This window comes from Protopterus annectens, chromosome 11.part0, assembly GCF_019279795.1.
Source record: "Protopterus annectens isolate FY-2018-M chromosome 11.part0, PAN1.0, whole genome shotgun sequence".
Lineage (NCBI taxonomy): Eukaryota > Metazoa > Chordata > Ceratodontiformes > Protopteridae > Protopterus > Protopterus annectens.
The window spans coordinates 1,505,073,736-1,505,098,236 of NC_056745.1; the positions used below are offsets into that span (position 1 = coordinate 1,505,073,736).

The 24,501-nt window shown below is 37.4% G+C and overlaps 1 protein-coding gene across 2 annotated transcripts in view; it reads left to right on the forward strand.

Moving 5' to 3' along the window:
• GRM8 (glutamate metabotropic receptor 8) overlaps positions 1-24,501 on the forward strand; it is a 2,748,719-nt gene that overhangs the window by 2,031,379 nt on the left and 692,839 nt on the right. For both annotated transcript variants that reach the window (XM_044088805.1, XM_044088806.1), the window contains exon 6: positions 519-658. In XM_044088805.1, coding sequence (XP_043944740.1) covers positions 519-658 — 140 coding nt within the window. The remainder of the gene's footprint in view (positions 1-518; positions 659-24,501) is intronic.

The following is a 24,501-nucleotide window of genomic DNA, read 5'->3' on the forward strand; positions in this document are numbered from 1 at the left end:
TAATGACAAATAAAGTAAGCACTTTCATTAAGTATGTTACCAAACTTCTTCAGGTCTGAAGAAGTTTGGTAACATACCTAACAAAAGTGCTTACTTTATTTGTCATTAAAGTGCCGATTGTTTTCTGTTTCTTTGTCTTTTTTGTTTATTTAAGTAGTTGGTTTTACTTTTCCTGAGTTCTGGAGTTATACTGTAGTATTTCAAGAAGGATATATTAATTTGCAGAATGCCCTGTAATTACCATTGTTAACTCATTTACATGTGAAATTATCTTTTTTGTTTCCATATTTATTAAAGATTTCTAATTAAGAATGATGAGAGCTATAAAAGAAATGTAAAATATAAGAATTATATTGTATTTATATGAACATTAATGACTTGACTGCCTTTATGTTACATTTATTGCATAAAAACATACTAAGTATAATTATTGCTAAAGATCACATGGGCATAATCAATTTCCATGACAATGATTTATGCCCCAGTATTCACTTTATTTACTGGTTTTCCCACTACAGGTAGTGCAGAAACACCGGTGACTTTTAACGAAAACGGAGATGCCCCAGGACGATATGACATATATCAATATCAATCTACAAACAAATCGACAGCAGAATACAAAGTTATTGGTCAGTGGATTGATTATCTTCAACTAAATGTAAGGCATACATTTTTTAAAAATTTCTTTGATGAAAAATTATGTGATTGATATATACTAATTCAGTAAATATACATGTCAGTTTGGTCTAATAAGAGTCTTTTTTAATCAAAATTAGCAAAAATGCTGAATCAGTTTTTGTATTTATCAGTACTTATGCTTACAGATATTGTGGGTATCAGCAGTCAATTGCATTTGACCTCTGATGCTCATTACTTTTCAAGTAAATATATCTCTATATTTTTTTCTAAAGAAATTTCTACTTGCTTTGTATTCTGGTGCATAAATAATGTAGCATTGTAGAAAAATTTAACTTAGACAGTGTTTGTGTTTCATTACAGAGTTTTTACTTTTCATTCAGAGTCATATAATCAAACTCATTCACTTGAAAAGAATTTCAAACTTGATAGGGAGTTTTGCAAACTCAGACTTTGTTATATTACTTAATCGGGTTCATGAGATGAAACCTTCAGTTTGAGAGGTATGGGGAATGGTTCCCATTATATGTTTGAGGAGGATAAATGCAGTCCTTTAAACTGTGAACATTTACCGTGATTATAGGAATAAGCCTAGTTAGACAAAATAGAGTAATTTTGAAACTGCTTTATCTGAAAGAGTTGCATCACCTTCCATGTCAGGAGATAAAATTGATTTTATTGTGTGACAGCAAGTTCCATACTTCACTGTTTTATCCCCATGTCAGACTTAGCATGTCCTAAAATAGACCACAAAGTGGCTTATCCCATCTTAAAAAAAATGACCTTTGTACAATCACTTTTTGACTAAATGATTGTGATTCCCTAACGTTTCTCTTAATGATGATACTTTTTGATTTCAGTCACGTTATTGTTAAAATATTTTCTATTTTGTCTTCTAAAATTGGTTGTCTATCAATTCATTACAGCATTTATTTTTAAGTTGCATACTTTCTGATTTTTCGTAAACAAAGAGAAATTCCTAACAGCTTACTGTTCTAGTGTCCAGTTGATAATAACAAGTTTAGTAACCCCACCTCTTATGATTTCTTTTTTACAGCTTTAAGCTATGCTAATTGTATACTTTTGCTAGACTTAAACTTTTTTTAGTATAAATAAAACAAGTGAGGTAAAACAGTCAATACTGTGCATTCTACTGGCCACTTGGGTAACATAGAGGGATAAAGCCCTTCTTAAGATCAGCCAACCTGGGTTTGATTAGAGGCTGTGGTGACTGACAGAGTGGCAGAGAAGGGATGGACATTACCGTCCAAGGAAGGAGTATGCTCATTGATATGCTCCCTGAGGGGAGGTATGGTCCAAAGAGGGACATTGCCCTCAGACATAATCTTCCTCTTCCTCTTCTTCTTCTTCCTTTGGCTGCTTCCATTAGGGGTCACCACAGCGGATCATCTGTTTCCATTTCTTCCTGTCCTCTGCATCTTGCTCTGTCACAGCAACTACCTGCATGTCCTCTCTCATCACATCCATAAACCTTATCTTAGGCCTTCCTCTTTTCCTGTTACCTGGCAGCTTCATCCTTAGCATCTTTTTCCCAATATACTCTGCATCCCTCCTCAGCACATGTCCAAACCAATGCAATCTTACCTCTCTGGCTTTGTTTCCAAACCTTCCAACCTGGGCTGACCCTCTAATATACTTATTCCTAATCCTGTCCCTCCTTGTCACATCCAGTGCAAATCTTAACATCTTCAACTCTGCCATGTCATGCTCTGACTCCTACCTTTTTGTCAATGCCACTGTCTCCAACCCATATAACATAGCTGGTCTCACTACCCTCTTGTAGACCTTCCCTTTCACTCTTACTGGTACTCGTCTGTCACAAATCATTCCTGACACTCTTCTCGACCCACTCCATCCTGCCTGTACTCTCTTCTTCACCTCTCTTCCACACTCACCATTACTCTGAACTATTGACCCCAAGTATTTAAACTCATCCACCTTCACCACCTCTACTCCTTGCATCCTCACCATTCCTCTATCCTCCCTCTCATTCACACACATATATTCTGTCTTAGTCCTGCTGACCTTCATTCCCCTCATATCTCCATCTGTCTAGGGTCTCCTCAACCTGGTCCCAACTCTTACTACAGATCACCATGTCATCTCCAAACATCATAGTCCATGAGGCCTCCTGTCTTATCTCGTCTGTCAACCTGTTCATCACCATTGCAAATAAGAAAGGGCTCAGAGATGATCCTTGATGTAATCCCACCTCAACCTTAAACAGATCTGTCACTCCCACTGCAGACTTCACCACTGTCACACTACCCTCGTACATATCCTGTACCACTCTTGCATACTTCTCTGCCACTCCTGGCTTCCTCATACAATACCACGACTCCTATCTAGGCACCCTATCGTGTGCTTTCTCCAAGTCCACAAAGATATAATGCAACTCCTTCTGAACTTTTCTATATTTCTCCATCAACAGTCTCAGAGCAAACATCACATCTGCAGTGCTCTTTCCCGGCATGAAACCATACTGCTGATCGCTAATCATCACCTCCCTTCTTAAGCTAGCTTTCACTACTTTCTCCCATAACGTCAAGCTGTGACTGATCAGTTTTATCCCTCTGTAGTTACTACAACTCTGCACATCACCCTTATTCTTAAAAATAGGTAACAAAACACTTTTCCTCCACTCCTCAGGCATCCTCTGACTTTCCAAGATTTCATTAAACAATCTGGTTAAAACCTCCACTGCCATTTCTCCTAAGCATCTCCATGCTTCCACTGGTATATCATCTGGACCAACAGCTTTTCCATTCTTCATCCTCTTCAAAGCTGTCCGTACTTCCTCCTTGCTAATCTGTTTCACTTCCTGATTCACTATCCCCACATCATCCAACCTTCTCTTTCTCTCTCTCATTCTCTTCATTCATCAGCCCCTCAAAGTACTCTTTCCATCTGCTCAACACACTCTCCTCACTTGTGAGTACATTTCCCTCACTATCCTTTATCACCCTTACCTGCTGCACATCTTTCCCAGCTCAGTCCCTTTGTCTAGCCAATCGGTACAGGTCCTTTTCTCCCTCTTTAGTGTCCAATCTCTCATACAACTCTCTATATGCCTTATCCTTAGCCTTCGCCACCTCTCTGTTTGCCATGCACCTCATCTCCTTATACTCCTGTCTACTTTCTTCATCTATCTGACAATCCCAATTCTTCTTCGCCAGCCTCTTTCTCTGTATACTCTCCTGTACTTCCTCATTCCACCACCAGGTCACCTTGTCCTGCTTCCTCTGTCCAGATGTCACACCAAACACCTTTCTAGCTGTCCCCCTTACCATCTCTGCTGTAGTTACCCAGCTACTTGGTAACATTTCACTGCCCCACAGTGCCTGTTTTAACTCTTCCCTGAACTCCACCTCACAATCACCCTTTTTCAACTTCCACCATTTGATCCTTGGCACTGCTTTCACACTCCTCCTCCTCTTCTTGATCACCAACATCATCCTACAGACCACCATTCTCTGCTGCCTAACTACACTTTCCCCTGTCACCACTTTACTGTCTTCAATCTCCTTCAGACTGGCCCTCCTGCATAGGATATAGTCCACCTGTGTGCATCTTCCCCCACTCTTGTATGTTACCCTATGCTCCTCCCTCTTCTTAAAATACGTATTCACCACAGCCTTCTGCATTCCCCTCCTTAACACCATACCTGCCCATCACTTACTCATCCCTGCTGTTCCCTTCACCAACATGCCCATTGAAATCTGCTCCAATCACCAGTCTCTCACCCTTGGGTACACTTACCACCACTTCATCCAACTCACTCCAAAATTGTTCTTTCTCATCCATCACACACCCAACTTGCAGAGTGTATGCACTAACAAAATTCATCATTACACCATCAATTTCCAGCTTCATAAACATCACTCTATCCGACACTCTTTTCACCTCCAAAACACTCTTGGCACACTGTTCTTTCAGGATAACCCTGCCCCATTTCTCCTCCCATTCACACCATGATAGAACAATTTGAACCCGCCTCCTCTACACCTGTCCTTACTCCTCTTCTATCTGGTCTCTTGAACACACAGTATATCAGCCTTCCTTCTCTCCATCATATCAGCTAGTTCTCTCCCTACACCAGTCATACTGCCAACATTCAAAGTTCCTACCCTCACAACTACACTCCTAAAATTCCTTCTCTCTTTCTGCTTTCGGGCATGACTTCCCTCTCTTCTTCTTCGGCCAACAGTAGTCCAATTTCCACCAGCACCCTGTTGGCTAATAGTACTAGTGGCGGTCATTGTTAACCGGGTCTCGACCAATCCGGTATGGAAATCTGTATTGTTGTCCGCATATGTTATTTGGCAGCGGTTTTACACCAGATGCCCTTCCTGATGTAACCCTCCCCATTTATCTGGGCTTGGGACCCGAATGAAGAAATGCACTGGTTTGTGCATCCCCAGTGGCTGGGTTGCCCTCAGACATAATCAATGGATGTAAAGAGCAGGGAGAGGGAGTGGGTAGGTCATAAAACAAAAATTCCCCCAAATGTAAGCATAGATGAGATGAGCCCCCAGGATATCCTCAGGATCTGTGACCAGCCCCAGGAAAAATGGAGAAAGTCCATGGAGGTGGATGGCGGCTGGTAGACCTGGCATAGACATTGGGTATTGTGGGTAGTGCCAGTAGAAATAAGGTGTAAGGGACAAAAAGATACTATGTATCCCATTGAAGAAAAATGTTGCACAATTGGTTTCCTCCATTACTTGGTCTGTAACCATGTGATTCTTTTAAGCTAGGAAGCCAAAAAAAAAGAGAATGATCTCCATATCTTTCCACCCATGAAAAATGCCAGGCAGAGTTATGAAGCATGAAGCAACACAGAGGAGGTAGTTAAGTGCATGGAGATTTTCCTAAAATAAGAGATTAAGTAATGTTATTGTACAGGGACATCGGGGGATTAAGTAATGTTATTGTACAGGGACGTCAGGGGATTAAGTAATGTTATTGTACAGGGACATCGGGGGATTAAGTAATGTTATTGTACAGGGACGTCGGGGGATTAAGTAATGTTACTGTACAGGGACGTTGGGGGATTAAGTAATGTTATTGTACAGGGACATCAGGGGATTAAGTAATGTTATTGTACAGGGACATCGGGGGATTAAGTAATGTTATTGTACAGGGACGTCGGGGGATTAAGTAATGTTATTGTATAGGAAGGTCGGGGATTAAGTAATGTTATTGTGCAGGGACGTCGGGGGATTAAGTAATGTTATTGTACAGGGATGTCGGGGGATTAAGTAATATTATTGTACAGGGACGTCGGGGGATTAAGTAATGTTATTGTACAGGGACGTCAGGGGATTAAGTAATGTTATTGTACAGGGATGTCGAGGGATTAAGTAATGTTATTGTACAGGGACGTCGGGGGATTAAGTAATGTTATTGTACAGGGACGTCGGAGGATTAAGTAATGTTATTGTACAGGGATGTCGGGGGATTAAGTAATGTTATTGTACAGGGATGTCGGGGGATTAAGTAATGTTATTTTACAGGGACGTCGGGGGATTAAGTAATGTTATTGTACAGGGACGTCGGGGGATTAAGTAATGTTATTGTACAGGGATGTCGGGGGATTAAGTAATGTTATTGTACAGGGACGTCGGGATATTAAGTAATGCTATTGTACAGGGACGTCGGGGGATTAAGTAATGTTATTGTATCGGGACGTCGGGGATTAAGTAATGTTATTGTACAGGGACGTCGGGGATTAAGTAATGTTATTGTACAGGGACGTCGGGGTTTAAGTAATGTTATTGTACAGGGACATCGGGGGATTAAGTAATGTTATTGTACAGGGACGTCGGAGGATTAAGTAATGTTATTGTACAGGGACGTCGGGGGATTAAGTAATGTTACTGTACAGGGATGTCGGGGGATTAAGTAATGTTATTGCACAGGGATGTCGGGGTATTAAGTAATGTTATTGTACAGGGACGTCGGGGGATTAAGTAATGTTATTGTACAGGGACGTCGGCAGATTAAGTAATGTTATTGTACAGGGACGTCGGGGGATTAAGTAATGTTATTGTATAGGGACGTCGGGGGATTAAGTAAAGTTATTGTACAGGGACATCGGGGGATTAAGTATTGTTATTGTACAGGGACGTCGGGGGATTAAGTAATGTTATTGTACAGGGACATCGGGGGATTAAGTAATGTTATTGTACAGGGACGTCAGGGGATTAAGTAATGTTATTGTACAGGGACATCGGGAGATTAAGTAATGTTATTGTACAGGGACGTCGGGGGATTAAGTAATGTTATTGTACAGGGACGTCGGGGATTAAGTAATGTTATTGTGCAGGGACATCGGGGGATTAAGTAATGTTATTGTACAGGGACGTCGGAGGATTAAGTAATGTTATTGTACAGGGACGTTGGGGGATTAAGTAATGTTATTGTACAGGGAAGTCAGGTATGTGCCAGTTCTCAGTGTATGAGACAAATTAGAAAAACAGAAGTAGTACTTTCAATGAGGTCTCTGATCATCTTTGTTGTTTGAAAATTATTTGACCATTTGCTTTATAATTATAGTTTATGCTCTCTTTGTCAAGTCTCATTATGTTATGTTTGCTAACATTAAAGGTCATGTCATTAATACTGCACCAGGTATGTATTTTTACCATTTTCACAAATGTTAGCATCTTTTACTCAATTAATTATAACACAGTGTGCAACAATCTGCTTCTCAGGTGATCCATAGTCCATTTCTACCTTTATATCTGATAAGAGCATACCAAAAAAAGTGACATCAGTACACAACATTCTGAAGCAATTCTAAAATACTTTTTGGGAAACAAAATAACCTTTCCAATTTATATCCTTTTACTTAACCAATATTTTACTTTTTAAATGACATGGGGGGTTGACATTTGATGATTTTTAATTTGTTAGTTGTTGCCTTAAATTTAACAACATTTGAAAGACTTGGCATGGGCAAGGTAAACAGCATGTTCATCAGAATTTTATCAAGTCAGGCTTTTACATCTTCAAAGAATTCCACAAAATTAAGAAGACAAGATGTTCCTTTAACAATCTCATACTGTTACTCTTCTAATAGAAGCATCTCTGTATGAGTTTGGATAAACTCCATTATGTTTCATTTCATGATGTTACATAACTAGTATCATGTAGGTGACCTAAAATTTCACAGGTCTGATATCATCCCTCCCTCCCCACTTGCACATTGATAACACTCCATTGTTAGCACTTGCCATGGACACACCTGCATACTAACATTTTTGTTTAAGATTAGTGAAATTAGTGCTATTGTTTTAGTAAGGTTTTTCCTGATTCTGAGTACGAAGTCTGCAGGGATGTTGACTGGTCCTCCCAAGGCATTTTTTTTTACCTGTGTTATAACAAAAACATGTCTGCATTTACTTATTGTCAGACTGGCAAAACTTTTTTGTAATTCCATACAGTCTTTCCTAAAGGTAGTTGTTCATTTTGCTGCATATTTATGGAATACTGTATTCCAATATTTCTCTTTTAGTTTTCTGATATAATTAAATGGGTCTGCGTTTATTGCTTCTATGCATTGAGACCAGTCGGAGATCATACTTAAAGCTTTGGTAGTTTCTATACATTATTTAATCTGCAATCCTATTATGACATTATTATTTGTGGAAGCAAAGTTGTTGCATTTACTTGATATTGTTTTTTATCAGTAGATGATCATAAGTGTGGAAGTGACACGTATCATAGACCACGTTGAAAATACCCTTTGGAGTCTTTATTAATACCTATGTAAATTGTACTTCTGGAGATTTTCTCATCAGGAGTCCTCTTCACCCAGACAAACTATCCTGGTAAACAAATGTAAAATAAAATAAAATAAATAATGAACACATTTTTGGTTGTGTTTCATTTTTCACAACATCTTTAAAGGTAATGATATTGGGAGCTCTCTTTTTTGCACAGGGTATAAAGATGGGTAGGGGGTAGAATGATTATAGTTTTTTCATTGTGATACCTAAGATACCTGCTATCTACAGTTTGATTTTACGCTAGTTTTGTAAATTGTTTTTATTGACATGACCATTATTTTGTCATTTTTTATACTATGTAACTTCTATTATCAGTGTGTGTATAGTAAAAATCTCACATAAGGGTTGCAGTTAAGTTTTATATCAAGGAATTAGGAGGCCACTGTACTCTCCAGAGGACCCAGAAGATATACAGTAGTTTCATACAGTATATTCAGTTCATCTGATATTACTTATTTCATGATCAGTTTCTTTGTTCTGAGTTTCAGTTTTCCATGTTTTAATTCCTACTTTTAGATGCTCTTTTACAAAGACTGATGTATAGTACCTATGGTGTTAGACCTGTAGCAGTGAACGGAGGAATAGTATGTGAATTATGATATACAGTTTGGAATTTTAAACTATATTTCCAAAAAGGAGCACATGTCAAAATCTTTCAAAGAGAAGCAATATTTTAACCCACTCTATTTAACCGTTAAAAATGTCTGTCATTTTGCAGACACCTTAACCTTTATTTTATTTTGCTGTATGTTTTTATTTGCTTGTTTGTTTTGCTAGTTATTTTTTACTTGAAAAATTGAAGAGCTCTATAAAAGCAAACTGGGAGACTACTAGACTTGTCCTTACTAATTAACTTATTGTTTTATATTTATTTTACAGACAAACTTCTTACTAATGGAGAGAATATTTTTACATACCCACCCCCTTTGTATTGCTTTCTTAACAGACTGATAAAAGTATATTGGAGGCAGGATGCATGCATGTAAAATATGTTTTGTTTCAACCTGTTTGAATTTTTGTGAGAAAACGTCAATTGCTATGAATTTAGGCTTCAAAACAAATTGTTATTCATGGCTATCTTAGATCATTTTGACTCAGTGGATCATGGACAACAAAAACTAAACCTTCTTGGCTGTTTAGAAATATTTCACTAACTTAATTTATTAGAGACATGAGATGGACTGTAATGCAATGGTGATTATAGTGTTTTGAGGAAAAGAGAGTGCAATGGTCACCAACTACAATGACAACATCAAACATGTATACCAAATTGCAACTGTGGAAAGGTATGATACGATTCAGAATATAGAATCAGCGGAAGAGAACTAATAAATCGGCAGTAAACCTATGATGTGATTGAAAGTCCATGGTAATACACTATTTAATTGGGAAATTGAAGAACTAAAAACACCACACAATATAATGACTGAGTAGTTATGACTGAACTGAAACTGACTTTTGAAGGATATACAAATGAAACAAAATGATGTGTGGAAATCTACTAATATAAAAATGTAGTCAGCATTAGACCTACATTGCTGTGTGGTACTTCAGACTGTAATATAAATACTAGAATGCAAAGGTACAAACGTCACTCACTAAGGGAATCTTTGGCATGATGAAGATGAAGTACAAGGCAAGATTCAAACCGCAGGTTGTACTTACTGTGCTGCAGGTACTGGAAAGGAGATCATATTCTGGTAAACAAAGCATTAATAGACGATTTTATCTTCAAATCTACTGGCAGAAAAGAGCACGATACATTTAAATCTAATCAACAAGGAAAGTAAATTAATGGCTAAACAATTTAAAGCATACAGAATAAGTGATTATATCTAATGGTCATTAATGGATGGAAAAGTTGTTCTTTGTGGTAGAATAAACAAGTTTCTTAAAATCTCTAAAAATGAAATGGATATTAATTTGGGATACTGAATTTGCTAGGTGTTTTAGGCAGGAGACATGGCACATAGCCACCTTACTGTAGGATTTATTCTGTTTTATTTTATGTTATCCACCTCCAGATATTATTATTCATATTAATATGCTCCATCAGCCATATCCCTACTTTTTATTTTGTTCTAAGTTTATATTTTATAATTTTTATCTTTCACTGTGAGGAAGAGGTCTGACTATAACCACTGGTTTACTCTGTAGTTATTTCAAATGCACATGTTCACTAACTATAGTTTCCATGTGTTCCTCTCTAACATATGTATTGCTTTGTGTAAATCATTAGAAAGTAAAATGTCTCCTCAAGTTTTTTTTTCCTGTCTGGGTTTGGTATAGATTTCTACAAGAGTATATATCTCTCCTAAGATGCACTTCTTTCTGCATTCCCTATGAACTGAATGCCTTGTATCCTACTAACTGATCTTTTGTACCGTGTTTATGTGACAGCTTCAATTTTGAAAGTTTAATCTTAAAATGGAGAACACTGACACACGTTTCTTTTTACTTAGGCTATCAAAGGTTGTACCACCTGCTCTGATGCCACCTTTTATTGTACTACCATTTTCAGTCCTTCTTATAAAATGATTGTGTTTTACTTCCATTTATATTACTTATTCCTCATATCCATTTATAATATAAAAGTGTATTTCATTTACTAATATGATATTATGAGAAAATATAATTTTTTCTTGATGTTTTCTGTGTCTTCAATAGGGCTGAGTCAGTTGTTGCAAACTGACCATTTAAACATAAAAGTTTAATGTATTTGCTACTGGAAATATTCTAAGAATGTTTCTGTCTTCTAAGAACTTATCTTGTAGAAACGCCTTTACAAACATGAAACCAAGTTATTTTCTTCTAAGAACTTATAAAAAAAGTGACTTTGCTAAAAAGGTTGTATTATATGGCAACTACAGATTCCAGTTTTAAAATATAGCAGTTTATGCCCACATAAATAAACTGGTAACAATTTTGGTTTCCTGGCTAAAAAATTAATTTTGTTTTTATTTCAATCTTCAACATTTACAAACCAAATAAAACTAGTTTCAAAACATCTTTCCAAGCACATAAGAAGACTCAATTTTCTGCTATGTCACAGCCATTAGATGGTGCTATACAGATGAGTATTGAATAATTTACTAATTATTTTTTGTCTTACCCTAGCTCTGTATAGGTCTGTCTGTCAGGCACACTATAGAAATTTCTTTATAGCCACAAGAAAAATTAAGCCTTGTGCAGAAAACAATGTTATTCCATGACTAAATTTTTTATTGCAAACACTTCCCAGTCACAAAATGACTGTTATATTCTGTTATATTCTCTCTTTATTTCAAGGTATTTTACATTGCCTCACAGCAAGAGGTTCTCCGGTTTGATCCTCGGCTGGGGTGCCTTCTGTGCGGAGTCTGCATGTCCTCCCTGTGGTCGCGTGGGTTTCCTCCGGGTGCTCCGGTTTCCTCCCACATCCCAAAGACATGCTGCAGGTGGATTGGACACTCTAAATTGGCCCTAGGTGTGCATGTGAGTGTGCCTTCTGTGGAAGGTTGGGTGCCGGGCTGGCAACTCGACACCGTAAAACTCCACTGCCAATCAATGTGCGGACAAGGTGATCCGCTGTGGCGACCCCTAACCGGGAAAAGCCGAAAGAAGAAGAAGAAGAAGATTTCAAGGTATTTTACATTAGGAACTTTAATACACATTTGAGATGAAACTCTCATTTTTTAATCACTTTACAATTTAAATGCTAAATATTTAAGTATCTTAATGTTACCTTTGTCGCTAATTTATCTTTGTCAAATTTCTTGAAAGGCATAGGTGTGGTTGCCTGGTCTTCTCAATGGTTTTATTTTATTTATTTATTTATTTTTTTATGACATATTATATCAAGCAAAATCATGTTTTCCTTCTGGTAATGGTATTTTAACTGTATGGCAGTAACATATTAAGATAATGTCAGAATAATAGTAGCAGGACTGCCAAATTGCTATTGTCCAGTAATTCCTTATATCCTGTCATCTTAATTTTCAGCTGTCCAGATTTTTGCCTCATATTATTGGTCTGTTCCACATAAAATGTAGGCTTTTCTGCCAAATAATTGAATACTGAAGTCAATAAATGATGACAGACATTTGAGTTTCAGACTTTATATCCTTTGGAAAATGCATGTTATTCTATCAACTTTTTAGGTTTATAAGAGCAATATTTAAAAAAATATCCATATTTTTTGCCTTTGTCCTGCCATTACTTTTTGGTTTTATTCAGAATTCTTGCACAAAGAGAAGAAGAATCCTATTTGTGTCTTGAATCTGCCATGTGAACTACCACACGGCCATGCCTTCGCTGATTATTTAATTTAGATTAACAATCATGCTTATTTCACTTGCACTTAAATGGTTCTGGAAGCAGATGATACCGTGGGTGACATAGACTTGTAGCATGCTATAAGTGCTTATCAGAATTATAACTAGATATTGAACATTCCACTTGTCTATATAATAATAATAATAATAATAATATGAAAATAACATGTATCAGGCCCCAGAACCTTCTTCACTCCCACAGTCCCTTATTTAGACACAATATCTTCAGAGTTGTACAACCACAGAAAAAAGAGAAACCACCATATACAGTGGATCACTGCTGATATATAAACTAAACTTGTACCAACATTGATATTTTTTCAATATGGCACAGTCATCAATGACTTTTAAACTGAAAAATTTAACTTGCCAAGTTGAAACGTTTGTGGTTAACTCTCAGTAAGTAGTTGGTTATTAGTTGTGAGATGCAATATATTAAAAACAAAATGCAAGCAATCCGGAAAATTAGGAAAGCAGACTTATTTGTTTCTGTCTCTTCTTCCTGAGTAGGAATAAGATTGTACAATCGGTTACTTTTGTGACTAATACCTGGTTAATCCTAAGCTAAGGGTCCTGAAAGTGATACAAAGTAATGTCATTAGCTTAGGTCAGTAAAGCATGGTTATTTATTTGATTACAACACTGGGACTGGTTTTGTTTTCATGATATGAAGTAATGTCATTAGCTTAGGTCAGTAAAGCATGGTTATTTATTTGATTACAACACTGGGACTGGTTTTGTTTTCATGATATGAAGTAATGTCATTAGCTTAGGTCAGTAAAGCATGGTTATTTATCTGATTACAACACTGGGACTGGTTTTGTTTTCATGATATGAAGTAATGTCATTAGCTTAGGTCAGTAAAGCATGGTTATTTATTTGATTACAACACTGGGACTGGTTTTGTTTTCATGATATGAAGTAATGTCATTAGCTTAGGTCACTAAAGCATGGTTATTTATTTCATTGACTTTGTTCCCAAAAACTCTTTATTCAGTTTTTCAGTAATAACAGTAATAAAACATATCAAAAACATAAGTCGACAGTACATAAAAAACAACCATATAAACTAAATACTAAATATATACACAATGTACACTAGAAGTCACTATGTCAGCAAACAAAGGAGAGAAATACTTCTTAACATCATTTGAAAGATGAGAGATAGTATAAGGGACATAGTTTATAAAGAGATAGATGTAGAAATTCAATCACTTGTTATAGACAGGCATACTAGGGAAAGTATTTAGGTATATAAACAGGAAAGGAGATACATTGCTTATAATGCAAGCTTTGTTTAATATAAGTTTGTCTTAGGTCAGTGTGAGGTCTAGCTTTAATTCTTGACAAATACATCTAGTAGATAACCCCAATATTTCTGATAGTAATGTTTTTGTTTTGTTGTTGTATAAACTAATTTATGAGATGAGATATATTTAATAGCTAGTTTGCTAAAGTCTTCCCATGTAATTGGAGATGCGACAGTCCCATTTTTTGTGATGTAAAATTTGAAAAGAGCACACATTGTGATAAGGATATGCTTTAATATTTTTGAAAGTTCATTTGTGTTGGCATGCAGTATAACCATCTCCCATGACAGGGTTTTTTTTTCATATCCCATCTTCTCTAATCTAGCTCTTAAAGACCACCATAGGCCATGTACCTCACTACATAACATGGAGAATATCAGCTGTTCGGTTTGGGCAGTGTGAGCATATAGGCAAAAATTTGAGATTGAACTTATTTAGCTTTGATGGGGTAAAATAAACATTGTTATTTGATTGACAACTTATAAATATTGTCATCTCCATACTAAAAATCTATATTTTTCCCACTAATTCAGATTTCTGATTTTCCTGCTTTTATCTGCAGTGTGCTTAACTATACTAAAGAATTGTTTTATATATCTGCATTAGAGTTATAGTCCAAGACATGCATTTTAAGTCATGCAGTCTATACAATCCATCCCTGACACTATAACATTTGTAAATCAAAGAAGCAGCACTTTCTTGCACTCTTACAGAGTTTGGTTAGCCTTACCTTATGCTCTTATCTTCCTATCATGTTTTCTTCAAAGATTACGTCAGTAAATAGTGTGCTACATAAACCATTATAAAGAGGGCTCACTGACAATTTTGGAAGTCAAAGATGAATCATCTTCTTTGTGTTAAGGCCTCTAGTATCTTCTTGCAAGAATAACTCACCCGTTTTGTAAATAGTGTAATTAGCTCTTTAGCATGACAAAGATTAAATAGATAACTGCATCAGGATGTACAATAAGGATGCTAACGTGAAATTATTTTTTGCATGCCTGTGCATTAAAGGATTTAATTAAAAATAAGACACAGACCAAGTGAAATATGTTTATTAAGATGAAGTAAATGAGATATAAAAGCAAAAAGAATGAGTCAGAGTACTAGCACAGGGAACATTAATAATAATAATGATAATAATAATAATAATAACAACAATAATAATAACAACACTAGTAATAATAACAATAATAATAATAATGATAACAATAACAATAACAATAATAGCAATACTACTACTACTACTAATAATAATAACAATAATAACATTATTAATAATAACAATAATAATAATATCAATAGTAATAGTAATACTAATGATAGCATTAATAATAATAACAATAATAATAATAATAATAACAATAATGATAATAATAATAACAGCAATAATAATAATAATAATAATGATAGCATTAATAATAACAATAATAGTAATAACAATAATAATAATAATAATAACAATAATAATGACAATAATAATAACAACAATAATAATAATGATAATAATAACAATAACAATAATAACAATAATAATAACAATAATAATAATAACAATAATGATAATAATAACAATAACAATAATAACAATAACAATAATAACAATAATAATAATAACAATAATGATAATAATAACAATAACAATAATAACAATAATAATAACAATAATAATAATAATAACAATAATGATAATAATAACAATAATAACAATAATAATAACAACAATAATAGTAATACTACTACTACTACTACTACTAATAATAATAATAATAATAATGCAGACATATAATGGAGTGCAGTTCAGATATCTCCTAAGTTAAGACAAATGTCCATGCGAGACTTCTTGATCAGATCATTCATTTCCCTGTCTCAAACCAAGTTCTTGCTGCACATGGCAGGCACAATCCTGAAATACAACTTAATTACTTTAAATGCGTAAACTGAGAAATAACAATATTTTCCACATTTAAAAATCTTGTTCACAAAATGGTTTTGGAAGTTCAGTAACCCAATACTGAGGAAGTTTATTTTAACAATATATTTCAGATCCAGGCTTTACACTCAGATAAAGCATGCTGTAAATGTATATTTGCCACAGGCCTATATTTGGGCAGGGTATAACAATGCACCATGTTACAACTGTAGTGATCTGATGCTTTCATTATCAGGAAGATACAGCTATCAAACAAAAATGCAGCACAAGGCAATTCGCAAGATAAACCACAGCTCAGGACATGAATAAAACATTTAGACTTCATTGTTTTGAAGTAGATATACTTTGGGCTTTATGTTGTACACACACTGCATTTTATTTACATATGTTATTGATATAATAGCTACATTCAAAGTACCAAATGCATTCTTCATGTGCAAAGCATAACTTTAAAACAAAGGTTATGCAAACTTTATTATGTGTCATGACATGCATTTCTCTTTTATGCTGATCATTTAGATTAACATGCTTTATGAAAGATTTAAGAATGAGAGGAAGCCATTCTATTGTTCATAAGAATGTTTGAGTTAGTGCGAATGGTTTAGGCTATGTGCTGCACTTTCTGTGGTGTAGGGTTTGATTCCCTCAGAGGAAGCCATTCTGTTGTTCATAAGAATGTTTGAGTTAGTGCGAATGGTTTAGGCTATGTGCTGCACTTTCTGTGGTGCAGGGTTTGATTCCCTCAGAGGAAGCCATTCAGTTGTTCATAAGAATGTTTGAGTTAGTGCGAATGGTTTAGGCTATGTGCTGTACTTTCTGTGGTGCAGGGTTTGATTCCCTCAGAGGAAGCCATTCTGTTGTTCATAAGAATGTTTGAGTTAGTGCGAATGGTTTAGGCTATGTGCTGTACTTTCTGTGGTGCAGGGTTTAATTCCCTCAGAGGAAGCCATTCTGTTGCTCATAAGAATGTTTGAGTTAGTGCGAATGGTTTAGGCGATGTGCTGTACTTTCTGTGGTGCAGGGTTTGATTCCCTCAGAGGAAGCCATTCTGTTGTTCATAAGAATGTTTGAGTTAGTGCGAATGGTTTAGGCGATGTGCTGCACTTTCTGTGGTGCAGGGTTTGATTCCCTCAGAGGAAGCCATTCTGTTGTTCATAAGAATGTTTGAGTTAGTGCGAATGGTTTAGGCGATGTGCTGTACTTTCTGTGGTGCAGGGTTTGATTCCCTCAGAGGAAGCCATTCTGTTGTTTATAAGAATGTTTGAGTTAGTGCGAATGGTTTAGGCGATGTGCTGCACTTTCTGTGGTGCAGGGTTTGATTCCTTCAGAGGAAGCCATTCTGTTGTTCATAAGAATGTTTGAGTAAGTGCGAATGGTTTAGGCGATGTGCTGCACTTTCTGTGGTGCAGGGTTTGATTCCCTCAGAGGAAGCCATTCTGTTGTTCATAAGAATGTTTGAGTTAGTGCAAATGGTTTAGGCTATGTGCTGCACTTTCTGTGGTGCAGGGTTTGATTCCCTCAGAGGAAGCCATTCTGTTGTTCATAAGAATGTTTGAGTTAGTGCGAATGGTTTAGGCTATGTGCTGCACTTTCTGTGGTGTAGGGTTTGATTCCCTCAGAGGAAGCCATTCTATTGTTCATAAGAATGTTTGAGTTAGTGCGAATGGTTTAGGCGATGTGCTGTACTTTCTGTGGTGCAGGGTTTGATTCCCTCAGAGGAAGCCATTCTGTTGTTCATAAGAATGTTTGAGTTAGTGCAAATGGTTTAGGCGATGTGCTGCACTTTCTGTGGTGCAGGGTTTGATTCCCTCAGAGGAAGCCATTCTATTGTTCATAAGAATGTTTGAGTTAGTGCGAATGGTTTAGGTGATGTGCTGCACTTTCTGTGGTGCAGGGTTTGATTCCCTCAGCCCTCATTTCCTGTTGTATTTCAACTGTAAGTCCTAATTGCTTAACAAAGGGGTATATTATCCGGTATATTATCTGGATTTTTTTTAGGGTTTTCTAAACTTCCTTCACTCATTTATATTAACTCTTACATTTTGAAAAGTTTAATGAAACAAACTGAGTGTGGCTTTCTTCTTCTTCCTGATGAAATATCATCAGTTACAAAATAATTCACGTTGTATTGCTAGTATAACTGATTATTTATAAAGTACAGTTATGTAAAATCTTACCATAAAGGTAGATGTCATTTCCTTCACTGCTGCAGTATTTTGAATATATGTGGTTCCCCTGACATGGAAGCCCAACGTCCGGCCAGTCTACTAAAGACTCCTGTTATTTTGAAGGCATCCCGAGTGTCACCAAACACTCCCTGAGTAACATAGGGCATAAATGTGACATTCAGACCTACCAACAACAGAACTGATTCCCCCAGGATGAATAGCAGTCCAAGGAACCAAGAGGTAACATGTACATCCAGGGAGATTAAGAACTAGGGGGGTGAAGGGGGGGGGGTGAATACTGCAGCAGTGAAGGCAAGAGCATCTACCATTATGGCATGATTTTACACAACTGTACTATGTCCATACATTCACTGCTGCAGTATTCAAAACATATCAGAGAGTGCCAAAGCTCAAGAGGAAACCTGGGAGGAGGAAGGGGTAGAAGAGTCCCCTAAAAAGCCATGAAAAACTAAACTAGCAAAACCAGCCCTAGCTCTAGAGATACCATCCAACTTGTAGTGCTTGGTAAAGGTATGCACGGAAGTCCAGGTAGCTGTTTCAAGAATAGAATTAGTATCTAAACCTTTGAAAAAAGTACCAGAACAAGCCACAGCTCTAGTAGAATGAGCCTTAATTGAAAAAGAAAGGTTCTTGCAATGAAATGTGTAAAAAAATCCAAGCAGAAATAGTTTGCTTGGATACAGCAAGTTCCAAAGATTTAGGATGAAAAGAAACAAATAACTAATCAGATTTTCTAATAGCCTTAGTCTTATCCAAAAAAACCCTAAGTTGCCTATGCATGTCCAAAGTATGCAGCACCCTCTTACTGTCAGTTTGCACAGAGGAGAAAAAAGTAGGCAGATTAATAGACTGATTCAGTGATAGTTAATTAATCGACTTAGGCATAAAAGAAGGATTAGTGTGCAGGGACACCCTGTCCTCATGAAAGACCAAAAAAGGAAGACATGCCATAAGGGCCTGCAACTCAGATACCCATCTGGCAGAAGTAAGCACTAACAAAAGAACAGTCTTCCAGGAACAATCTTGCAAGGAAGCTGAGACAGCAGGCTCAAAAGGAGACTGAGTCAACTTCTCCAAAACAAAATTAAGATCCAAGGAAGGAAGAGGCTTTTTCAGGGATCTAATATTAAGGACATCTTTAAGAAACTGTTTCAACTGAAATCTAGCAGCTAAAGGAGGAGAAAAAGTCAGACAAGCAGAGTTAGCTGACAGGTGGGCCTTAACAGAAGAACAGGCCAAACCCAGATTGAACAACAGTGAGAATCAAAGGAACATCCACAGTAAGTGGGTCCAGATTTCAAGAGACACACCAAAAAGAAAACCGCTTCCATTTGGATAAGGAGGATTTCCTAGTTATAGGTTTCCTGGGTTTCTGCAGGACTTGCAGCACATCCTCAGAATAAAGGTGTGTATGAGTAATCAAAATCCTATCACCCACAATGTCAGTTGAAGAATGGACAGGTGGGGATGGATGAGAGTTCCCTTGTCTTGTGTGAGTAGATCCACCCTGTGAGGTAACTTGTGATTATTGCCCCCGGCTAGATGCAGTAGTAGAAGGAACCAGTGTTGTTGTGGCCAAAAGGGAGTCAAAAACATGATTTTGGGAGCATTTTGTTGAATTTTGAACAGGACCTTCAGAATGAGAAGAAGGGGAGGGAATCCATAAAGAAACATCCCCTTCCAAGAGAATGACAGGGCATCCACTTTCCATACTAGAGGACCTTGGACTCTGGCACAAAACAAAGGAACTTGTCTGTTTAGAGGGGAGGCAAAAAGATCCACTTGAAGAGTACCCCATTGGTGGATAATGTCAAGAAACACATTCCTGTGAAGTATCCATTCGTGGGACTGAGTTAAGGGCCTGCTCAGATTGTCTGTCACAATGTTCTGATCTGAAGAGATATAAACTGCCTGAAGAGACACTTGACAGCAAGATCCCATACCAGAAGTGCCAACAGGCTTGTTGATACACCACATCACTATGGCATTTTCTATGATAACCTTGAGAGGCCCAGGAGAAAGAAGAGACTGAAAGGCCTGAACAGCCAGTAGAACAGTTCTAATCTCTTTGACACTGATGTGCTCCTTCTGCTGACAAGGTGACCACACCCTGTACCTTTAGGGAGCCTAAAGTCTCCCCCCATACCATGTCTGAAGCATCTGTGAACCATTCCAGAGAGGGAAGGGGGTGGAAATGGATGCCTGGGTTCAGAGGCAACTGCTGAATTCATCAGTGAAGTTCCTGTCTGAGACAAGGAAGAACAGGAACTACAAATTCTAGACGATGAGCATATTGAAGCAACACTGACTTCTGAAACCACTGAAACTTTCTCATGTGAAGTTTGGGTACAAGGAGCACTGGAATAGTGAAGGCCATGAAATCCAGAACTCTCAGAAACCCCCTGGCAGTAATGGAAGCCAGAGGAAGAAGTGTGCGAAATAAATGACAGTTAAGGCATTTGGTGGGGGCAGGAATGCAGGCACTGACACTGTCTGAATCGTGTAACCCAGAAAAACATGATCATGAGAAGAAGACATTTTGAAATTTATAGTGAACCCCAGGCTCTGAAGAAGGGAGATGACAAAATAATGATTTTGGAAAATGGTCTCTGGAGAGGATGCCTGAATCAACAGATCATCCTAATAAGGAAAATTTGGATCCCTTGAAGCCTGCAAAAAGCAATCATGAAGCAAGGCATTTGTTGAATACCCTTGGGGGCAGTATAAAGGCCAAAGGGCAAAGCAGAGAACTAAAAATGCTAGGAAGCAACAGAAAAACAGAAAAACTTCCTGAAAAGAGGACGAATCGGAATATGAAGATAAGCATCCTTGATATCCAGAGACACAATATAAGCCTGAGGGAGCAAGAGAGGAAACAGAATCTGAAGGGACAACATCCAAAAGGAAGACACTTTTAGAAATGTGCTTAGATGAGAGAGGTCTAGACTAGGTCTTCAAGTGCCTTCTTTTCTGGGCACTCGAAAAAGTCCTGAGTAGAACCTTTTCCTGCTTTGGGACACAGGGACCTCTTGAACAGTACTCTGAGACATGAGATCTTGAACAACCTGTGGCAGAAAGGGAAGTAGTTCCCGAGGAGATTGAGGAATGCCCATAAAAGGAGGACTGGATTTCACACCCTGAAGTACCTTTGTTGAATGATTGACAGAACCCATTAATTCTAAGTGATCTGAAGCCAAATCTGAAGAGAAAGAGAAAGGCAAATGTGGCTGGGAAGAGATGGATAGTCATACAACACCTGGTTTGTCCAGAAAGGAAAGCTTCATGATCCCTGCAAACTGAGTAGCCTTAGCAGGAGGAGCCCATTTGCCACTCTTCTTACATTTGTAGAAGGACAAGATTGCCTATGAAAAAAGCCAGGCTTAGCGGGATAATTTATCTGAAATTTAGGCACAGGAGAAACAAACACATGTTTAAGTTCCTTTAAGGCATTACCCTTATCCTGAAGGGACTTAAAAAAACCAGCAGCCACTTCCTCAAACAAAATTTTAGAATCCAGAGAAGCATCCATCAGCTTAGATTTAATATCATCAGGTAGAGGTTGAAGCCTAATCTAAGAATACCTCCTCATAACTGAAACAAAACAGCATCCCTAGAAGAGGCATCCGCCGCATCATAATTACATTTAATAGAATGATGATTGACTTGAGAGGTGGTTCCTAGCGAGGAAAGAATGGAAGTTTTCCCCTCGGAGTCTGGAAAATCAGAAATAAGTTGGAAGGGCTGAGATAGAAGAGCCAACACATACTTAGACATATGGGTCTGATGATTAATACCCCTAAAAGCTGGGGTAGCAGAAGTGTAAAACTTTTTACCCAGCCTGCCCATAGTTCTGCTGTCCTTATTAGAAGGCAATATCTTGGGTGAAGGAAGCAATTGAGACAGCTTATCAGAGACTACAGACACCACTGAGGGGTCAGCAGTGGGACATTTATACAAAAAAACAACAATCCTCAGGAACCCTTTAAAACCTGTCAGGGCAGGGGTTAGAGAATCAGGTGCATGAGACGCATTGGAGAACGCATCCAGTAACGCAGCCAAAATAGCAGGAATAGACACAGGTTTAGGAGAGTCCAACTGCAACAACTCATAGTACCTCTTATGGATATCACAGACCTGAGCACAATCCCACTGGAAAAAATCCAACATCCTAGAGAGTGTGTTCCCAAAGGAAATTTCCTCTGAAGGAATATTAGAACTATTAGATTCCTCCTCCTCTGGCCCATAGTCCAAAAGGGAAGGAATGTGAGTAGAATAAGCAGAATCTGACTCATCCTCAGAAGAAAACTGGTCTCCAGGCCTTATAAGAGGAGTAGAGGGCCAAGGAGTAGCAGGAACTGAAACCCCATGAGGAGGCTTTCAGGACATCAAGGCAGAAAATAACATTTGAGTAAAATCCTGCCACTCACTATGAAAATCACTAGAAGCAGAAGAAATATGTTTAATTTTCTGTTTCTTTTTTAAGGCAATGTCTCCATAAGGTTCAGACCCAGGACAACAGTCAAGAACAGTAGCAGGAACTTCTTCTCCAGCCCAAAACCGAGGAACTCCCCTAGCCCCTCAAAAAAAAATCAACTGCGGTTCCCTCTGAATGTCCGAGATTGATGCTTGCAAAACCTCTTCAGATGTGCTGCCAGCCAGATCCTCACTTGCATAACACAGCTGGGAAAGTGTCTGGGTTCATAATGATCTTGGGAGAAACACCTGGCAGAGGCTGGCAGTAGAAGATTCCATTTGTACCTTTTTCACATTCTTCTTCCCTAACAGCTGACCCTCGGGGCAGGAGATTCTTTCCATTGTATCTTTAGTGAGTAGCTTAAGATGCTAGCTCTCAAGACAGAAGGAAAGAGAAGAAAGTCTACTGGGAAGGGTTTTTGGGGCAAACACTTGACAAACAGAACAAGACGTATGGTCATGAGAAGTATCTAGGCAAAAAAGACACTTATCATGGCAGTCTCCATGAGAAATCTGTCTCCCACACTGGCATTTACACTTCTTGGATGACATTAACCCCAAGGAACACAAAAGCAAGAAAAAAAATAAACTCACCAATGGGGCATTTATCTTGAAAGTACAGTAAACAGGCATAGTTAGTCACTGGAGAACAAAAATTCATTCAACTGGCAGAAAACGGATGCAGGTAAATGGGCCAATGGTGTAAAAGATACATTCGGACTGGCGGCAAAGGCCCAAATGTCACCTTTATGCCCTATGTTACTCAAGGAGCATTTGATGACATTCGGTGTACCTTTAAAATAACAGGAGTCTTTAGTAGACTGACCGGACTTTGGGCTTCCACGGCTGGCAATCCCCATATGTTTTGTGCACTGCAGCAGTGAATGTAAGGACATCAACAATGACTCCAGTGTAGGACTTAGTAGAAGTTGATAGAACAGCACATTTTGCTCCCAGGAACCTATGAGCAACACAGTCATAATGATATGACAAAGAACCCTGAAACAGTAAGCAGTGCAGTTTCTAGAAGTTCTGTTTACATCCATTTTACTTTATTACCAATGCTTTGATCTGCATGATTACTCCTGAAATCAGCTTGTACTAAACGGCAATATTTCCATTACACAGAATGTAATGGTAATTACACAGTACTTAGATTACATTAAGCAATTATAAATACATTTGAATATTGCATGAATGTGCTTTGCACAAAAATAATTTATCTTAAAATGCATTTGTGGAAAACAAGTCAAAATATGACTGAAGAATAGGATTTAAAGAATATTTCAGTTAAGTATTTTCATCATAAGCGTTCAAGGGACAACCAGGCAAACATAAGGTGGAGCAGTAAAATATCACTGCATCAAATTTCGTGTTGCAGCAGGTATACCAGAATGTAGAACAGATGAGAAGTGTATCATGCATCTATCATTTCATACTGCAAACTGAGAATCTTGTCTTTGAAACAAATGTGCAGATTAAAAAGGAGAAACACGATTGTCAAACATGGTGAAATTAAGTTTTACAAATTACATTTATGATATATGGAATGGAAGGATATAAATAATAGGACAGGGCAGGGGGACTGCAATTAACTGAAAATAAGCAGTGAAGATAGTCAGAGAAACAGAAGGCCCTATAGAATGAAACTATATTCAGTTCTTTGTAAAATAATCTTAATAGTAAATAAGGAAATAAAACAGTTAAAATAAGGAAAAATAAAACTAAACCATATTAGAGCATGGGTGGGTATAACATTGTGGAAAAATAGTGTTGTTGATAAATGTCTCTGTTTAGCAGTCATAAAAAAGGGAAGAATTTGCCAAATCCAGA